General features: G+C 55.5%; 1 protein-coding gene across 6 annotated transcripts in view; it reads left to right on the top strand.

Moving 5' to 3' along the window:
• Positions 1 to 17,020, top strand: part of FYCO1 (FYVE and coiled-coil domain autophagy adaptor 1) — a 73,410-nt gene that overhangs the window by 51,048 nt on the left and 5,342 nt on the right. For 5 of the 6 annotated variants that reach the window (XR_012380866.1, XR_012380865.1, XM_073901065.1 and 2 more), the window contains exons 15-17: positions 6,295 to 6,390; positions 9,678 to 9,888; positions 16,329 to 16,438. Coding sequence is in view for 4 of the 6 variants with exons in the window: in XM_073901065.1 (XP_073757166.1) it covers positions 6,295 to 6,390; positions 9,678 to 9,888; positions 16,329 to 16,438 (417 nt within the window). In the remaining 2 variants the exon portion in view is untranslated. The remainder of the gene's footprint in view (positions 1 to 6,294; positions 6,391 to 9,677; positions 9,889 to 16,328; positions 16,439 to 17,020) is intronic. The other variant, XM_025885582.2, reaches the window with a different exon arrangement.

Below are 17,020 nucleotides of genomic sequence, written 5' to 3'. Positions count from 1 at the left end.
AGCTTTGAAGACCACTCGTGGATTTTCGAGGCTTTTCTGAACGGACTGGTTCAAACCCTTCCACCACACTGGTACAAATGAATGAGATGTTCCCTGAAGGCAGGAGCCGTGAGGCTCTGTAGAGTGTATGCCTCTAGACAGGTGGTGGGTGGACGCAGGGGCCGGTGGACGATGACAAGTGCAGGGGAGGTGGGCCAAAGCACCCATCCTTTGAAAGAGATCTTTTAAGGCGAGACATCCCTTCAGAGCGAGCCAGCCTTTCATTTTGGAATCTCTTGTGCTTCGAGAGATGCACCTTTCCCAGGGACAAGCCAACTGTAGCATTTGGGACCAGTTTGTGGAGCAGGGAAGAGCCCGAGCCTTGTCAGACACGCTCACGCGGCCAGGCCCTTGTGTCTCGGAAGGAGAAGCACACTTGTACTCCATGGGAAGAAAGGGGCCTCGCCCTGGCCTCCTCCACGACTGTGTGCCGGCTAGCGGGAAGGGCGGGTTTGTGTGTCTGAGAAAGCACGGCTGCATTTGTCATCACCGTTCTCCAGCGGAAAGTTCTCCAGGGAAAGACTTGCAGCCAGATTGGAGGAGGGAGCCACTCACCCTCTGGGGTCCAGAATCTTATTTCAGCCACTTTACAGAGTGCCAGTGGATCTTTTTATCTGCCAGTTTGTAGTGCTCCGTGTTTCAAAGGCATCACTTTTCTTTGAAACAAAATTCTGAACTTGCCAAGGGCAACGGCCCAATCACATGTCTTAGATTGCCCCCGGAATCCTTAAACATTTTCTAAACAGAACTGAGGGAAGGATAGACTAAGAAGCAACAGCCACGCCCGCTGCAGGTTTATCTTGGAAGTCAGAGTGCGACCGACGACACCTGCTCACCGTTCCAGAACCCCTGCTGCTCCCAATCCAGAGCCCTGGGTGGAACGTCAATCCCAGGACCCAGGATTGAGGCAGTTCCTGCCGCAGGCAGAAGTCTCGCTGCAAAGCACTGGTGGTCAGTGGGGGCCGTGGAGGGTCAGTTAGGACCGAAAGCCTCAGAATAAAGAGCCCAACCAGAAGGCCTCTCCTTCTAGAGCCCGGGAGGCATGCCCAAGTGCTGCCCAGCCATTGGTTCTGAGGTCGGGCATGCAGGTTTGGGTAATTGTGGTCAGACCATGGTTACTAAGTAATCAAATCAAAATACCAGAAGTGCTCTTCATCACTCGGGGGTTTTTTTAGGCAAAAAGGGAGCCAATGACTGAAAGAAAAACTACCCGGAACTTACTTTTAATAGTTAAATGGGAAAATGCCCCCAGATCCCACAGAGAGTGGGCTCAGCACCACGTTCCGAGCCTGTGCCGCTCACGAGCACGGTCTGCGAGGCCAGACCTGTCCTGGGTCCGCGCCGCCCCACACAGTGGCCCTTGAGCCCCTGAGGTGTGGCCAGTGCCACCGAGGAGCCAAATTGTTGGTTTTTTTAAAAAATTGTGATGAATTTGAGTTCAAGTGGCCCCGTGAGGCCAGAGGTGGCTAAATTGGGCAGCGCACTGTAAACATAGAGTCGTCTGCTGACCACAGATAGAAGCTGGCCTGGGGACCCTGGGTAATGGGGGGAAGCAGCCTTTCTCAATGAGCTGCTTAGCAAGGCCGAGGAGCAGGTGGAGAGCTCTGAGGAAGGTGGTCGGCAAGACGCTCGGGCCATGGGGGCTTTTTAGGCATCCTTTCTTCCTCTGCCGATCCCAGCAGCCAGAGGATCTGCCCCCTGGGCAGCCTGCAGGACTGAGGTTGTACAGTCATTACATGAAAAAGCAGCTGAGGCATTTTGATTTGTGAGAGGAAGCTATTGTAGATTCCAGCCCTAGAGACCAAGTGGGGGGACTCCCCCCTCCCCGGGGACCCCTCATCCAGGCAGGCACTGGACTACACTGCCGGGGACTTCCTCACCGAACCGACACCAGTTTATTCTCACTTGGTTCTCAAATGGAGCCTTGGTCATGTCCTGTGTTTGGGGGCATGTGGGACAGAAGGCCAGCTCACCGTGGGGCACACAATCTGGACGTTGATTGAGCATAGCCAGTGTGCAGGGCAGGATCTCCGGGGATGCCAAGATGACCAGCCCCAGAGGGTGGAAGGAGTTAACAAACAGACGTGTACGCCTCAAGACAAGTTCAGCTCTCCTGACCACAGACTCAGGAGCGGAAGCTCAGCAGGAAGGGGTGACATGACATCAGGGGTCACCATCGCCAGCAGGAGGCTCCCATGGCCGGAGCAAGCGGAGGAAGAAAGGGCGCTGTGGGCAGTCAGTGTGTCTCAACTTCGCAGGAAAACACCCCAGTGGCCGCAAAGGAAATGGTGCTGGCAGGAGAGAGGGTGCCCCCTAGCGGCCTTGCTTTTGTTCCCCTGTCCTTCCCAAGCTTGTTGGCCCTCCTCTGAACTAAGGGAGATGCTCTCCCACTGCGTCCCACGGAAAGATACGCGTTTTACCTGACTCTCCATGGATGTGCGCGTGTAGACACGAAGGCAAAGCCAGAGCCCCTGACAATACGCAATATCCTGTCACGCTGGCATTTTCTATTCAATTTCTTCTAATGTGGGTCGTAACTTCCTAAGTGGATTCATGTCCCACTAAATGGGTCGCAACCCACGGTTTGAAAAGCCTCTGGGCCCCTAATCCTCATCCTCTGGATGGCATCACCCACCATGCCCGCTTCACTCCGCTCCCCCCCCGCCCCCGTGCAGGGCCTCAGCCAGGGCTGGGAGGGGCTGGGGACCTACCCTGGGAAGCACGGACCCTCAGGTCATCCAGGCTCGTCTATAGTCGTGGCCAGAGACGGAGCTGGAGGAGAAGAGGCAGCGACGGGTTAGGAGGACGTCTTTTATCCTCAATGCTGGAAAAGCGAGAGAACCAACTACAGCTGCAGAGTTTGTTCCATCGGATGTTATTTATCTTTCTCTTGTACGGTATTTGCACTTTGCCCAAGGATGAAGACAAGTGACCTGAGGCAGGCCTGAGTGGCCTTGGGCCCGTCTTGGCTCCTCGGGCCCCCATATCCATGGCCGTCAAGTGGCGGCGGGGGGCGGGGTTGATCCCTTGAAGAGCCTCTCACACTGATGCTCTGTGATTCTGTTTCTCCCGGGAGAAGGATGGGGGATGTGGAAGCTAGTGGTCGCAAGAGCCACGGAAGGAGGTGGGCAGGGAGGAGGTCGAGGGGTGGGGAGGAAGAGAACAGCAAGGGACTGGGCTTGCCCTCGGTGGCAGCAGGTGGGTCAGGCATATTCTTGCTGCGCCTTCCTTGGGAAGCGTGGAGAGGGCTGAGGAGTCCTTCGGAACCTACAGTCTTTTCCAGCCGAGCCCGGAGTCCATCTGGTTCCGTCTCCTCCCGGGTAGAGAAGGGAGAACAGCCTCAGGGGAGGGAAGGGCACCCAGAGTCACAATTAGTCATAAAACCAAGACTGGAACCACCTTGGAGTGACGGCCCCACCAAGAGCCACACTGGAGGCCCAGGGAGCTCCGGCTAGATAGATGGAGCCCCCACTGCTCAGGGCTCCCGGTGCTGAGCTCCTGAAGGGCAGGGTGTTCATGAAGATGGGCTCCCCCACTTACGGGCTGACGGGGACTGTGCCCAGACAGCCCCCAGCCGGGCAGCGGGGTGCCAGTGGGTGTCTGGTGATCTAGCAGCCCTGGCAGCTCCCTGTGCCGCCCCCCCCCCCCCCGGCGCCACCCTGAGAGCAGAGTCTCACCCCCAGCGGCCTCAGCACCACAGCAGACGGGGACAAGGCAGGGACGGGGGAGCTAAATGGTGGCGAGTGGGCGTGATATCGGGGCCGGTCCAGTGATGCCCCGTCTTGTGCTCAGAGGTTTCCCAAGAGGACGAAGGCCTCTCCCCGGGCAGTACCTGTCTCCCTCTGTGCAGAGAGGCCTTGTAAGTTAGCAGCGGGCGTGCTGCTGCTGACCCCGCATCCATCACCCCATGCGTGACTCAGGGTCCTCATCCTTCAGGGACCCGGCCTTGGTTCTCTCTTTGACTTTGTCAGCATTCCTCTGCCCTCTTCCGAGTCTCCACAGACTTCTTAGCAAGTGGCACGTACATTGTTTGGTTCCTGCGAAGGGCAGTGGCCGATCCGCTGTGTGCCATTCCTGTAGGGCAGGGACAGCTCAGGTGCAGCTCCTACTTCCAAACGCCTCTCAAGCCTAGGGGAGAGAGAGCACCCGAAAGAGGTAAGTACAGCCTGGCGTAACGAGGGCTGTGACAGAAGGGGCCCAGGGGTCAGTGGGAGGGAGGGGCAGGCAGGGTGGGAGCGGGCTGCAGATGCCTGTGTACTGGCCCCTGGTGAAGCTGCCAGTCGCATCCCCCAGACCCACAGCACGGTGCTCTTCATACAGGTGCACTGTGATGCGTGGCACATCTTCCCGCCCCCACACCTGAGTGACAGCCAGGACAGGCTGAGGGGAGACTCACTGAATTTTGCCGACTCTGACCTCCCCCTTTCTGCCGCCACGCGGAGAGCCCCCGGGGGCTCAGGTGGACGTTCAGGTTCTACCGACTGAGCGGGGAGCTTTGGGCTCAGATGCAGGAAGTGGACTGGTAGACCGTCTGCAGCCTCCCCCATGGGCAGGTTGTACACCCTGACCCACTGAGGTCAGGGACTCTCCTGGCAGTGAAATGTGAGCAGCATGTGCTGGGGATCCCTCCCAAGCAGAGGTGACAGCCGCCACCTCCAGGCAGAAGCTGTGAGCATTAGGGTGTGGCCGCTGGGCTGGCTTGAATTTCGGCTGGCCCGGAGATGATACTAGTTTGGGTCCTGAGCTGGGAGCCCTGCAGAGCCCCATCCCAGGCGTGGCCTAGACAGCACTGTCATTTTCCAGCCCAAGTCACAGCTGTACTCTGTGGGGAGCCGTGAACTTGGTGACCAAGTGGGTGTGAAGGTGGTGGTGGAGGTGGAGCCGTCTGAGCACGAGGTCTGGAAGCTTGCTGCTGGCCACTGACCTTGCCCGGGCCACTGTGTGTGCTGAGACCCCCCTTCTTCCAGCTGTTTGTGTGGGTGGGTGTGTGTTGCTGACCCGGGGGTGGAGGGGGGGTGTGCCATGCCTGCATCAGTGTCCTGCACAGCGCTGACCTGGGGGGGACACCTCTGGGCACAACAGTGCATGGGGTGGGGCTGGACTGCGTTCGTTCGAGTTCCCTCAGGGCCTCAGAGGTCGAGTGAGTGTCCCCGGGGCCAAGCTGGTGAGAGCCCAAGGGATACCTGTCAGGGATGGGAGAGGGGCAGTTTGGTTCACGTTGACCTCACCCCAGAGACATCTGGGGAGCACCCTTTAGGGCAGTTGAGAAGGGGGGTATTGTGAAATTTGGGGAAGAAGCTGTGCTAGGTGAGAGATGTTCCTTATTAACACTTGCCCGTGGGGCAAATGGTTCTTCTTTTCTGGACTAAGTTTCCCCTGAGCAGACCTGGGCACTCGAGCTGCTTGGGCTCGAGGTCCCTGAGATCACACAAGCCATTGGCTGAGCCAGTCGTGGGGGTTCCAGCCTGCGTCCCGGGAGCTGCCTGGGCCCCCGTGTCCCTGTCAGTGAAGGAGGGGGACTGCGGTCTGCCTTCCCAGAGTAAGCAGTCCAGTAGGAGTGTAAAACGTTCCATGATGGAATAAACACACAGAACGCTGGAGTTCAAGTCCAGTAGATGTCTTTGCTGCAGGGCCTCCTAGAGCCTCGAACTTACGTTGCACGGTGCCAGGGCTCTCTCAGAGGGAGCGTGTGGTGCCCTCTGCCCCTGGCCTGGGTTCCACGGAGCATGGTGGGAAGCACGGCGTGTCTGCTGGCCCTCGGTGCAGCCGCCCGTGGGTTGTGAGCGAGAGAGGCCCTGTGGCTCAGGTCCACTCTCTGTCCGTGGCTCTGTCCCACCGCTCCCTCTTGGCCCACGCCGTTTCCTGGGTGTGTGTCCTTGCTCCCCGGAGATGGGCCAGAGCAGGCTTGGCTAGTCATGGCCAGGTAGGACCCCGGGCTGCTCCTGACGGCGCTCAGCTGGCGTGGGATTGGGAGGGTGGCCCGTCTGAGTGGTGGGCAGCCCCTCCCCACGGCCCCTGGAGAGACGCCGGGGAAGTCATGGCGGCCCTGTTGTCTTCTCGCCGTCCTGCCTGCTCAGCCCCAGCCCCTGCGCCCCGACCTGGAGAGCCTGCCAGACCCTCTGTCGTGGCCTCTGGGACTGAAGGATCCCGTGCATTCTGAGGTTGGCTACATGACTCCAAGGCTGGGGGCCCAGGACGTGGGACCCCACGTGCCAATGGCTAAATGGCTGTGTGTTCTTGTGTGTGGCATTTCAGGGACACCATGTCAACCTCGCTAACCCCTGAGGACACTGAAGACATGCCGCTGGGGCAGGATGCCGAAATCTGCTTGCTGAAGTCTGGGGAACTGATGTAAGTGACAGGTCTCCAAGCAGGGCTCCCCGGGCTGTCACTTTTGGGGAGGAGCTGCACCCCCGAGGCTCTGACTTGGCACCCCTGGTGGCTTTCATTCAGTCTGCTTTTTTTTTTTTTTAAGTACAGTTTACATACAGTAAATTCCCCCTTTATGTGCACGGTGCTTAGACTCTGACAAATAACACAGTGCAATCACCAGTCGTCCTGCCAAGCTCCATGCCCGGCTGGGCCAGTGGTTTATGTGATCTCAGGGCCCCTGAGCCCAGCCGGCTCTGTACCCCAGCGCTGCCAGACGGGGGGGACCCAGGCCCAGATTGAACAGTGTCGCCCCCCTGTGACCACAGTGAAGACAGAGAACAGTTCCCTCCCCCTCAGAAGCTCCCCGTGGCCCCTGTAGCTGTCCCTTCCTCACACCTGTGCCCTGTGTTCTTCTTTTCTGACCATAACTTTATTTTGTTTTCTTACTGTAAGAGCAGTACCGTTTCATTGTAGAAAATAGGAAAATAGAGACCAGCCAACCACCTCAGTGTGTAACCTTCCAGTTTGTAAAAGTACATACGTACATCATTTTCAACACAAACAAAATATTCCACATCTTATTTCTTGGTCTTTTAAAACTTAGCATTGCGTGAGTATTTTCACATATCCTATTCTCTGCCTCCTGTGTTGTGTCTAATGGCTGGATAATGGCGTAATAGTCCCTGAGTAGATTCACTCCCTCACTCACAGATACTTAACTCAGCACCTAGGAAGCACCAGGTAGGTTCTAGGTCCTTGGACCTTGGAGCAAAACAAAGATCCCCGCCCTCATGTTTGGTTTATATTCCAGCAGGGGTGGACAATAAACGTAAGTAAACGAGTGAATTACATAGTGCATTCATTACAAGGTGGTGTTGCTACGGAAAACAAAGTAGGTTGGGGAGGGTGGAATTTGTCATTTTGAATGAAGTGGCACTAAGAAGGTAAGACTGGAGGGAGTTGCCATGCAGCTGTATGAGGGAACAGCATTCAGGCAGAGGGAATAGTCGGTGCAAAGGCCCTGGGGCAGAATGGTGTCTGTCATGTTCAAGGAGCAGGGAAAAGGCCAGTGTGGCTGAAGCAGAGAGAGGGAAAGAAACTGAGTCCGAGAGGGAAGGGCGCCCTGTCACATCAGGCCTTGTTGGCCACTGTGAGGACTTTGGCTTTTAATCTGAGAGAAATGGGAGCCCAAAAATGAGGTTTGGAACAGAAGAATGACTTGATGTAATTTACATTTGAAAAAAGATCATTCTGGTTGCCATGTGGAGAATGACTATGGAGGGACAGGGCAAAGTAGGGAAACCAGTAGAATTTACATTTATGATGTGAGCCCTGTAGACAGTGGGCTCCTTTTATTTAAGATTACATTTGAGGCGCGCCTGGGTGGCTCATTTGGTTCAGCGTCAGACTCCTGGTTTCAGCTCAGGTCATGATCTCAGGGTCGTGAGATCGAGCCCTGCATTGGGCTCCATGCTGGGTGAGGAGCCTGCTTAAGATTCTTTCTCCCTCTGCCCTTCCTTCCGCTTCCTCCCCTCTGCCTGGTGCTCATGTTCTCTCTCTCTCTCTCTCTCTCTCTCAAAAAAAAAAAAAAAAAAGATTATATTTGAGCAGAGACGGCAAACCCTTGATTTGTTTTTATTAGCCTCTCCTTTGGGGAGACTGAATATTGTCCTCTCAGTGAACAGATAAGGTCTAGAAAGGTTAAAAAAAAAAAAAAAAAAAAGACTAGAAGCACAATCCAAAGGACTGGGTGCAAGGGGAGAATTCTGGAATGTAAAATTATAAAATGGCCCAGCATCGGTGGGGCCTTCTGTCAAGGTGACTGCACACAACGGCCGTGCAGTAAGATTTCTGCCTTATAAGAAAGACCTCTTTTCCAAAAGGGACCCTTCTGCCTACTCTCAGATTCTTGAGAATTGTGAACACTGGACAAGGCTTTTTGTACCATAATTAGAAATGACACTTAAATGAACACATGGGAAAACGTTACATGGAATGAAATCTTCACAAAAGTGGAATGATTTTTGTCAGAGCTGTCCTGTAGAGCATTTTGGGTGTTTTCATCCTTGATCACTCTTCTCATTAGCATAGCTCTGGGGACTATTTCCATTCATCTCCACAGCTTTGAAGGCAGACAGCACTCTCAGCCCCATGACTTACTTGCTGTGCAGTCTTGGGCGAGTTCCCTAACCTCTCTGAACTTTAGTTTCCGCTGCTGCTTTCAGGGGGACAGTAGTAGATTTTGGCCATGAAAGTCAGTTTGGTGTAGGAGACAGGTAGTGGCCTCCGATCACACCTGGGTGGGTCTGGACCAAGTTTCTTAATCACGCCTTGGCTCCCTCGTGTGAAGTGGGAGCCTCATGCTTCCTCCCACCGCCGTGGAGCCAGCACGTGAAGCCTGCGAGCAGAGGGCCCGGCACGTGGTGGCCGCCACCTTCCCAGTTCACAGTTGAGGAGACGAGACCCGCCCAAGGCCACGCTGTCTGCTGAGGTGGCTGCTGCGCACCCGAGGCCCTGTGCTGGTGACCCGCGCTGGCACGCCCCGTCCAGGCGGCCTCGGGGAGAGGGCCCATTCCCGCCCGCCCAGCTCATCCTCTGAGGCCCTGCTCACACCTGTCAGCAGGCGGGCAGAGGAGGAACCTCAGGCTTACGAGGGGGTGAGCCCCGTAGCAGACGGGAAGCAAGGCAGGCCCTGGAACCCATTTAAGAAAAGTCAGGGTGCCCCTTGGAATCTTCCAGCAGGCCCCAGATTTCCACCGAGAGGGACGGCCGAGAGGGTGGGAAGTTTCTGATGATGGGTGTGTTTCCTGCCCGTGCCAGTTAACGTAGAGGGCAGCCTGGAGCTGGAGACAGGAGCGGGCCAGCGGGGCAGCAGGAAGCTTCGGGAGAGCTCCTGAGAGCCGAGGCCTCCGTAGCTGCTTCCCATCCGTGGGCGTGTGGAGCACCTCAGGCCGGCTTTCACCCCCGACCGCCTGCGGGGACATGCCAGCCCCACGCGGGCAGGGATGGTCATCCCCATGTTTGCCGTCCGGGTCTGGGTCCCCGGTGCCGGCCACCGTGCCCGGCACCCAGTCAGTACCCACTGTGGGTGGGAGCTGCGCATCCAGGCTTCTCCCGTAATTGAGCACGTCGGGCAAGGTTCCACAGGGCTCGGCCCCCCAAGAGCCTCCAGGGCTTCCGGCCACCTCAGAGCCTCAGGTGACCTGGCCGGTGGACTCAGGCACGTTGCCTGTTTGATCAGGGCCCTCTCTGCATTTGGATTTTAGGATAAAATTACCCCTCACGGTGGACGAGATCGCCAACTTCGGGGAGAGCAACAGGGAGCTATTTGTGCGGTCCAGCACCTACAGCCTCATCCCTATCACTGTGGCCGAGGCAGGCCTCACCATCAGCTGGGTCTTCTCCTCCGACCCCAAGAGTATCTCCTTTAGCGTGGTCTTCCGGGAGGCAGAGGACACACCGCTGGATCAGTGTAAGGTGAGGCCGGCTCCCCGCCCGCGACCTGCTTGCTCATACTGCAGGGTGCTTGGGCAGACCTTTCCCGCGCAGGGCTGCGGCCATCCTGCCTCCTGCTGGGCGGGCCTCACCTGGCATGTGAGAGGGACACGGGGAGGAAGCAGGTGGGCAAGCCCTCTGGGCTGCATCCCGCGGAGCAGCCAAAGCACCTGGCCTTGGCCAGCCTGGGGAGGGAAAGGCCTGGTGGCTGGAGAGCGCTGTCTTCAGGTGTCTGAAGCTTTGCTCCTGTGTCAGACAGCTTCCGTCTGACCTTGGGACGGATCACTAGGTAAGACTTGGAGGATACAGACGTGCGACCCAGTTTAAGGATCATTTTTTAACAGAGCCATGCAGAGCCAGAATAGGTCACCGTGGAGGTGGTTATGAGCTTGGGGTGTTTGGCATCTCACCTCCGAGATGTCAGCAGACACACCTTAGCCATTGTGTCACTTGGGTGATGGGGCTTGAAGTCTTGGTGGCAGATTCCAGTTCATAAAGTCCTAAGACATTCTAAGCGTGGGATGCTGATGATGGCCTGGACCATGGGTCCCAGTCTCGGCTACACATTAGAAATACCTACTCCCAAGGCCACAGCCACACCACTCGGTCAGAATCCCTGGGGCTGGGACACAGGTGTTCCTAGGTGAGTCCAGTGAGCGACCAAGGTTGAGAGCCACGGGCCTAGCTCAAGGGATTGGAAGCCAGAGTAGAAAGGATAGGGTGGGATCCAGAGCCCGGGACAGAAGGTTGAGCAGGGCTCGGTGGGTGGCTGACTCAGTGTGAGGGGAGGGAGGAGCTGGTTTGGGTGGAAACTCGAGTCCCATTTGAATCGTTGTGGGTGGAAGGACCAGTGAGGACAGACAGGCCGGCCTGGAGCTTAGAGTGGACCTCAGGCTGCTATACGTGCAGAAACTTCCACGTTCCGGCAATGGCGAGTAGCAAGGTGGGGGAGAACAATTTGAAGTCACGTGGAAGGAGACTCCTGTGCAGTGTGTGTGAGAATATCCCTGAGTCCCTCCTGAGTGTGGGCCGAGGGCCGGGGTCAAGGGTCCCCGAGCGGAAGGCCCACGGGCTCGGTGCAGTGCGCACCCTCGTGCGGGGATGCGCATCCGGCTTGCTGTCCTGCCATGTCCACCCTCTTGGTACCTGCTCGTTGTAGAGACTGCTTTGTCATTTTTGTCCTCTGCAAATTCACTCCGAAAATTGAATTCTAGCCTCCTTGAGTTGGCCTTGTTTTGTGGAGTTTCGTGTTTATTCTTATTTAGAAGCTGCTCTGCCCCTCGTTCCCTTTCGGGGCGCTCCGCGCCATGTTTCCCGCTTGGAGCCCTTCCTTCCTGAGGTTCCGACCCTGCCCCCCGGAGGCTGATGTGGGGCAGGCCTCCGTCCTCGTCTGCAGACGGGGTAACCGAGATGCCCAGTGACTTGCCAGGGCAGTTAGTCGAGCGGCAGCGTACCCAGCATGCTTGTCAACTCTGCCCTGACCAGGAGCTCGCCTCGGTGCCTTGGCTGTTCTTCCTCATGGTCCCAAGGCCTACCAGGCACCAGCACCGCGTCCTCCCACACTGGACACTGGTGTCGGTGGCAGGGAGTGGGGGAAGGGACTCAATCCCGTGTCCAGGCCTTTGCCATGCCACCTGCCCACACGTGGCCGAGCTGTGGGCCTCTCCCCTTGCTCAGTCGCTCACCCACCAAATCCGCATGGCCCTGGGAGATCCGTGTGGTTCCTACCAGGATTCCGGGCTTGGGCTCAGAGACCTGGAGGACGAGCCTTCCTCATCTCCCATCTTCCAGGCAGCCTCTGGGGTGGGGTGGGGGGGTGGGTCAGGACTACCAGTGTGTTTCTCAGAGTGGACACCAGGGGGCAGAAGGAGCCCATATACAGGGTGAGCGAGAAGGGCATTTTCAAGGGCCACCTGCCTTCATAAGCCCTGCATCACCAGCCAGCCGCGGGGTGGCTGTTTTTTCTGCCTGAGGTCCCGGGAACAGACAATCAGCCTAGGAACCTGTTCCCAGAGGCACGTCCTCAGCATCTGTCTTGGGGACTCCCCCTGGGATCCCCTGACCAGCCTGGGCCTTACAGAAAACCCCGTGCAGAGCAAGTGACAGCATCAAGGATATGATTATGGAAGTGTAGACACAAGGGGCTTGTGGTGTCTTCAGAGCCATCTGCTGAGCTTCTGCTCAACCCTGGGCTCTGTTGCGCCCCTCAGAGCTAGAAAGAGAAGGGACAACGTGGCGTCCGCCCTTGAGGAGGGAGCCCCTAGTGAACAGATGACCATGGTTCCAGATAGAGAGTGTCACGCTTGGGGTTGGGTGGGCATGGAGGAGGGGCAGCCATCGGGGGAGGAGGCCTTGGGCCAAACCAGGAGATATGCCCTGATAGAGGAAGCCGCAGGGACAGGGCCAGCCCCATCTCTGGAGGCACCCAGCAGACACTGCCCAGCCCCTGGACCACCTCCTCTCCAGGGTGCTTCCTCGGTCAGGGTCTCGTCTGAGCAGTGAGGTTAGAGGTTGTAAATTTAGGAAGGCACTTGACTGAAGAAACGGTCCATCCAGGACCTGAGGCTGCCCGTGTACTGACCCTGTCCTGAAGCCCGGGGACAGAGCGCGGGGAACATGACCCAGGGCCTTCCTTCTCTCCGGGCAGAGGACCCATGTTTGGCCAGAGGAACTCAACAGCCTGCCTGGGGCCGCAGGGAGTCGGAGGAGGAACCAGGACTGGGAGCAAGAACCCTTGCCTTTGTGGTTCTTTAGACACAGCCTTATTGGGATGTAATTCAAATACCAAATAATCGACCCATTTAAGATATAGTGTATTCACTGCGTTGCATAACTGTCACCATCTAATTTTAGATCGTTTTCATCACCCCCAAAAGAAACTATACCCGTGAGCAGTCACTCTGCAACCTCCACCCCCAGCAACCAGCAACCTGTTTGTGACTCACTTCTTCCATCGAGCCTAGAACCCTTGCTTTGCACCAGAGCCCCGGGCCAAGGGGGCCCATCCAAATACCGATGAAATCCGCTTGGACTGTCTTGCAGACACATGGCATGACTGAGGGCACGGCTGCCCAGTCACCGGAGGCTGGTGGGAGGCGCTCCCGGAGCTCACCCAGCGGAGACCTGCCTCGGGTTTTTTCCAGAGACCCCCTCATCTCCCCGCCACCTCAGCTGTGTGAGCTTTGGCACTAGGAAAGCTCTCCTACATTTTGACTATGGTGGGAAAACCAGAGCTGAGATGAATGAAAAGTCCATAGTCTAGAATGTTCTAAGGAAATGAAGCATACTGTTTTAGACATACCCTCTTCCGAGGACCTGCCTAATGAGCTGTTGGTTGTTGCTTTGCAGTCAAGGTAGTGAATGAGGAGGTTGAGGTGTGGGGCGCCCAGAAGCCCCTGTATAAACAGCAGGCCTTCCTGTCCAGTGGCTCCTTCTCACTGGTGCTTGCTGGAGCGTCCAGGCTCAGAATGTTAGGTTACGGGCCCCAGAAGCAGACCCAACCTCGCAACCTCCCAGAATTCTCAGTCCCGGGTGGAATCAGAATACGATAGAACATTAATGGAGCGTAATAAGACCAAGCGCAGAAGTGGCTAGCCCCGGGTCCTACCCAGAGTGGGTCCCCGTGCATCTTTTTCCCCTCCAGGCTTGTCTTGGGACCTTCCTACTCCCTCACCGCCGCCGGCTCCCAGCCAGTGCAAATGTCCTGTGGTATCAGGAACGCGCTGCACACGCTCTCTCCCGTGCCTGTGGGATCTCCCTTTTGATGTTTGATCTCTCCTCGATCCATGTGTTATTTAAGAGTGTGTTCTTCAGTTTACAAATATTTTTGGTATTTTCCAGAGATCTGTTTATTTCTAATTTAATTCCATTTCATTCCATTCTGTTGTCGTCAGAAAACAGACTGTTATAACTGAATCCTTTTAAGTAAGTATGAGGTGGGTTTTTTTTGATAGCCTAGAAGATGGCCTACCTGAGTGTTCCCAGTGCACTTGAAAAGCAGGTGCGTCCTGCCATGGTCAGGTGGCGTGTTCCATTAAGTGGCGGGTGGGTTGAGTTAGTTGATAACAGTTCTTCCGAGTTTTCCATGTTCTTACTGAGTTCCTGTCTATTAGTCCATTAATTATTGAGGGGTATTGAAGTTTACTCAACCGTTAATTGTGAATTTACCTATTTCCCCTTTCAGTTCTACCACTTTTTGCTTCATGTGTTTGAAGCTCTCCTTAAGGGCATAATGTGAAGGATTGGTCCATCCCCCTGAGGCATTAGTACGTTTATCGTTATGAAGTTATCCCTGGCCACATCCTTTGATATAAAATCTATTTTGTCTGGTATTAAGGTAATCAATCCAGCTTTCTTTGGATTAATGCTACCACAGTATATCTTTTTACACGTTTTTACTTTTAACCTATTTGTATCTTTATATTTAAATTGTCTCTTCTCATGCGCACGATGGGGTTGGCAAAGATGGATCATCTTTGCCTTTTATTTGGGATGTTGAGACTATTTATATTTAACGTGCCTACTGATCAGGTTAGGGTTCAGTCTGTCATCTTACTGTTTGTTTTCTGTGTGTCCCATCTGGTTGTTCTCCTCTCAAAATGGTGAGCTGGGGCAGTTGTGGGGCTCACCTTTTCCCTCAGAGAACACTCTCCTCCTTTGCCTGATGTCCAGTGTCTTGTATATTTTGTCCATTTTTGGTTATCTCTGGGGGGAGAGTAAATCTTTGCTCTTCTCCCATGTCTTTGAATGTTTTCCCCTCTGCCTGGGACACCCAGACCTCTCTCGAACGACCTGACTTGTCCACACTCAGCGTCACCTAGTCCAGGATACCTTCTCTCACACGGTGCCTCTCTCCACTCCTCCCCACCCCCCACCCCCCGGGGCTGAGGTGGGCACCCCTCCCGGTCGGGTCCTCGTGACATGCTCACTGTTCTTATAACTGAATGGTTTTTTTGTCTGCTGTCTCTGTTAAACCACAAGATCTTTGAGGGCAGAACTTTTTGTGAAAACTTACTTCACTTTGGGAACTCTGTGGCCAACGTGTAGGGTTTCCAGAAACGTACCTCTGTATTCAAATGTAAGTTGAAAAAGCCATCACATCGTTAGAAGCATTTTGGATTCAGTCATTTTGTGCAGGGTGAAAAATGTTCAAAAGGAATGGATAACGGAATTTCACAAAGTTGTGTTTCTGAGAAAGGAGCAGCCCTTGATTTTGTAAAGAATAGAGATGCTCACTTGTGGGGCAGCTCCCCGCACTAGGAGCTCCGAGTTGCTAAGGTGTTAGCCGTGGTCTGCAAAGCCTCTGATCTGTGTGACCATTTACGTGTAGTCAGCCCTGCGTGGTCGGCTTAAGGATGCTTTCTGAGACCAGACCCACTGGGGCACTGATCACTTCTAAAATCGTTCTGAATTTTGGTTGGCTCTGTCTTGTTTCCCATTTCCTCATTTCCTATCAGATGCTCTGCTGACTGAGCCAGCCAGGCACCCCTCCATATCTTCAGTTTTAAACTGTGTCTTAGTTGGTCAGCAGGTTGCAGACGTTGCCCTCATGGGAAAGACTGGCCATCCAGAGACCCCCACACACACCCTGGCCCCGTCCAACGCTCATCCTGTGCTCCGCTTTGCGCCCCCCCCGCCCGCCGACAGTGAGGCCCTTAGAATGTGTCCTGAGAAAACAGATATTTCCTGGGACTAATCTCTCCTTCTTGGGGAAGGCAGAAGGTAAATAGGCTGGGGCTTGGGCCGGGAAAGGTGAGAGGGCCCTGGGGCCTGTGGATGCGCGGGGTGCAGCAGGAGAAGCAGAGCCTGCCGGGGCCAAGTGAGAAGCCACGGGTGGAGCCGGGCCTGTTCGGGTCAGAGTGGGCAGGGCTCAGCAGCTTCACAAAGCACTCAAGGGATGTGGGTGAGCAGGGCCTCAGCCTGTGCCCTGAGACACCCCTCACCTTGGGCAGCACAAGGCCCAACAGGAGCCAGACAGACAGATTTCACCTCGAATAAGCCCCAGCTTCCTGAAGCCAAAAAAGGCCTGCTCCTCTAGATACTCGAACATTCTGGCTGTGGTCAGAGGAGGCTGGGGGCCACTCCTTTGGGGCACTGACTCGTTCATGATTCGGGGTGAAGTTCATACCCACAGCCTCCTCCCCAGCCATAGGTTATCAACAAATGTGGGGCATGTGGAAGACACCCCCCACTCCTGGGGCTGATCCCAGACACCGCCCCCCTCAGTCCTAGGGCTGATCCCAGACATCCCCCCCCCCACTCCTGAGGCTGACCCCAGCCCCAGCCTTGCTCAGCTGTGACCTCAGACAGGGTCCCTAGCCTCTCTGGGCCTAGTTCCCTCCCCAAAATAAAGGGTCTACCCCGAGGACCCGTATGCCCTCTCGGCTCCTGTGACACCCTTTCTGATCTGCTCTTCCTCCCAGGTGCTTATCCCCACCACCCGATGCAGCTCTCACAAGGAGAACATCCAGGGCCAGCTCAAGGTCCGCACACCGGGCATCTACATGCTCATCTTCGACAACACCTTTTCCAGGTAGGGCCACCTCACTTGTCAGCATCTGGAAGAATTCACCTGCCACCTGGCCACGAGAACAGAGCCAGACATTTAAAAGAGACTATTTAATTATCAGTAATTTATTATTAATAGTTTTTTTTTTTTTTTTTAATTTTAGAGCCCTACACTGCGGTGGTCTAGTGTCTTTTACAGATTTTATAAGACACAGGCTAGTACTTACAGAGTCTTAGCACATGTCGGGTGAATCCTCGGACCTCTGCTCTTACTGACTCACTTAAGCCCCACGGCACACCCATGTCATAGGAACTACCATTCTCCTCGTGGAGCCACTAAGGGACTGAGGGCCAGGGGACTGATCCCAGGTCACACAGCTGGTAGTGGTAGAGCCGGGTTGGAACCCAGAGGGCCTGCCTCCAGGCTCTGGACTTAACCAGTGTGCCCTCCTGCCTCTCTCGGATGTCCAGGCTCCCACTGCCCAGCCCAAAGGAGGGGCTCAGTAGAAACAGTGGAAGGATGGATGGATGGATACATGGATGGATGGATGAATGAATACATGGATGGATGCAAGGATGCATGGATGCATGGATGGATGGATGGATG

Source organism: Callorhinus ursinus, unplaced genomic scaffold (genome assembly GCF_003265705.2).
Source record: "Callorhinus ursinus isolate GAN/ISIS: 27379988/994484 unplaced genomic scaffold, GSC_fseal_2.0 scaffold15, whole genome shotgun sequence".
Classification (NCBI taxonomy): Eukaryota; Metazoa; Chordata; class Mammalia; order Carnivora; family Otariidae; genus Callorhinus; species Callorhinus ursinus.
Note: the sequence above shows the minus strand (reverse complement) of the source record. Positions and strands in the feature narration are given on the sequence as shown.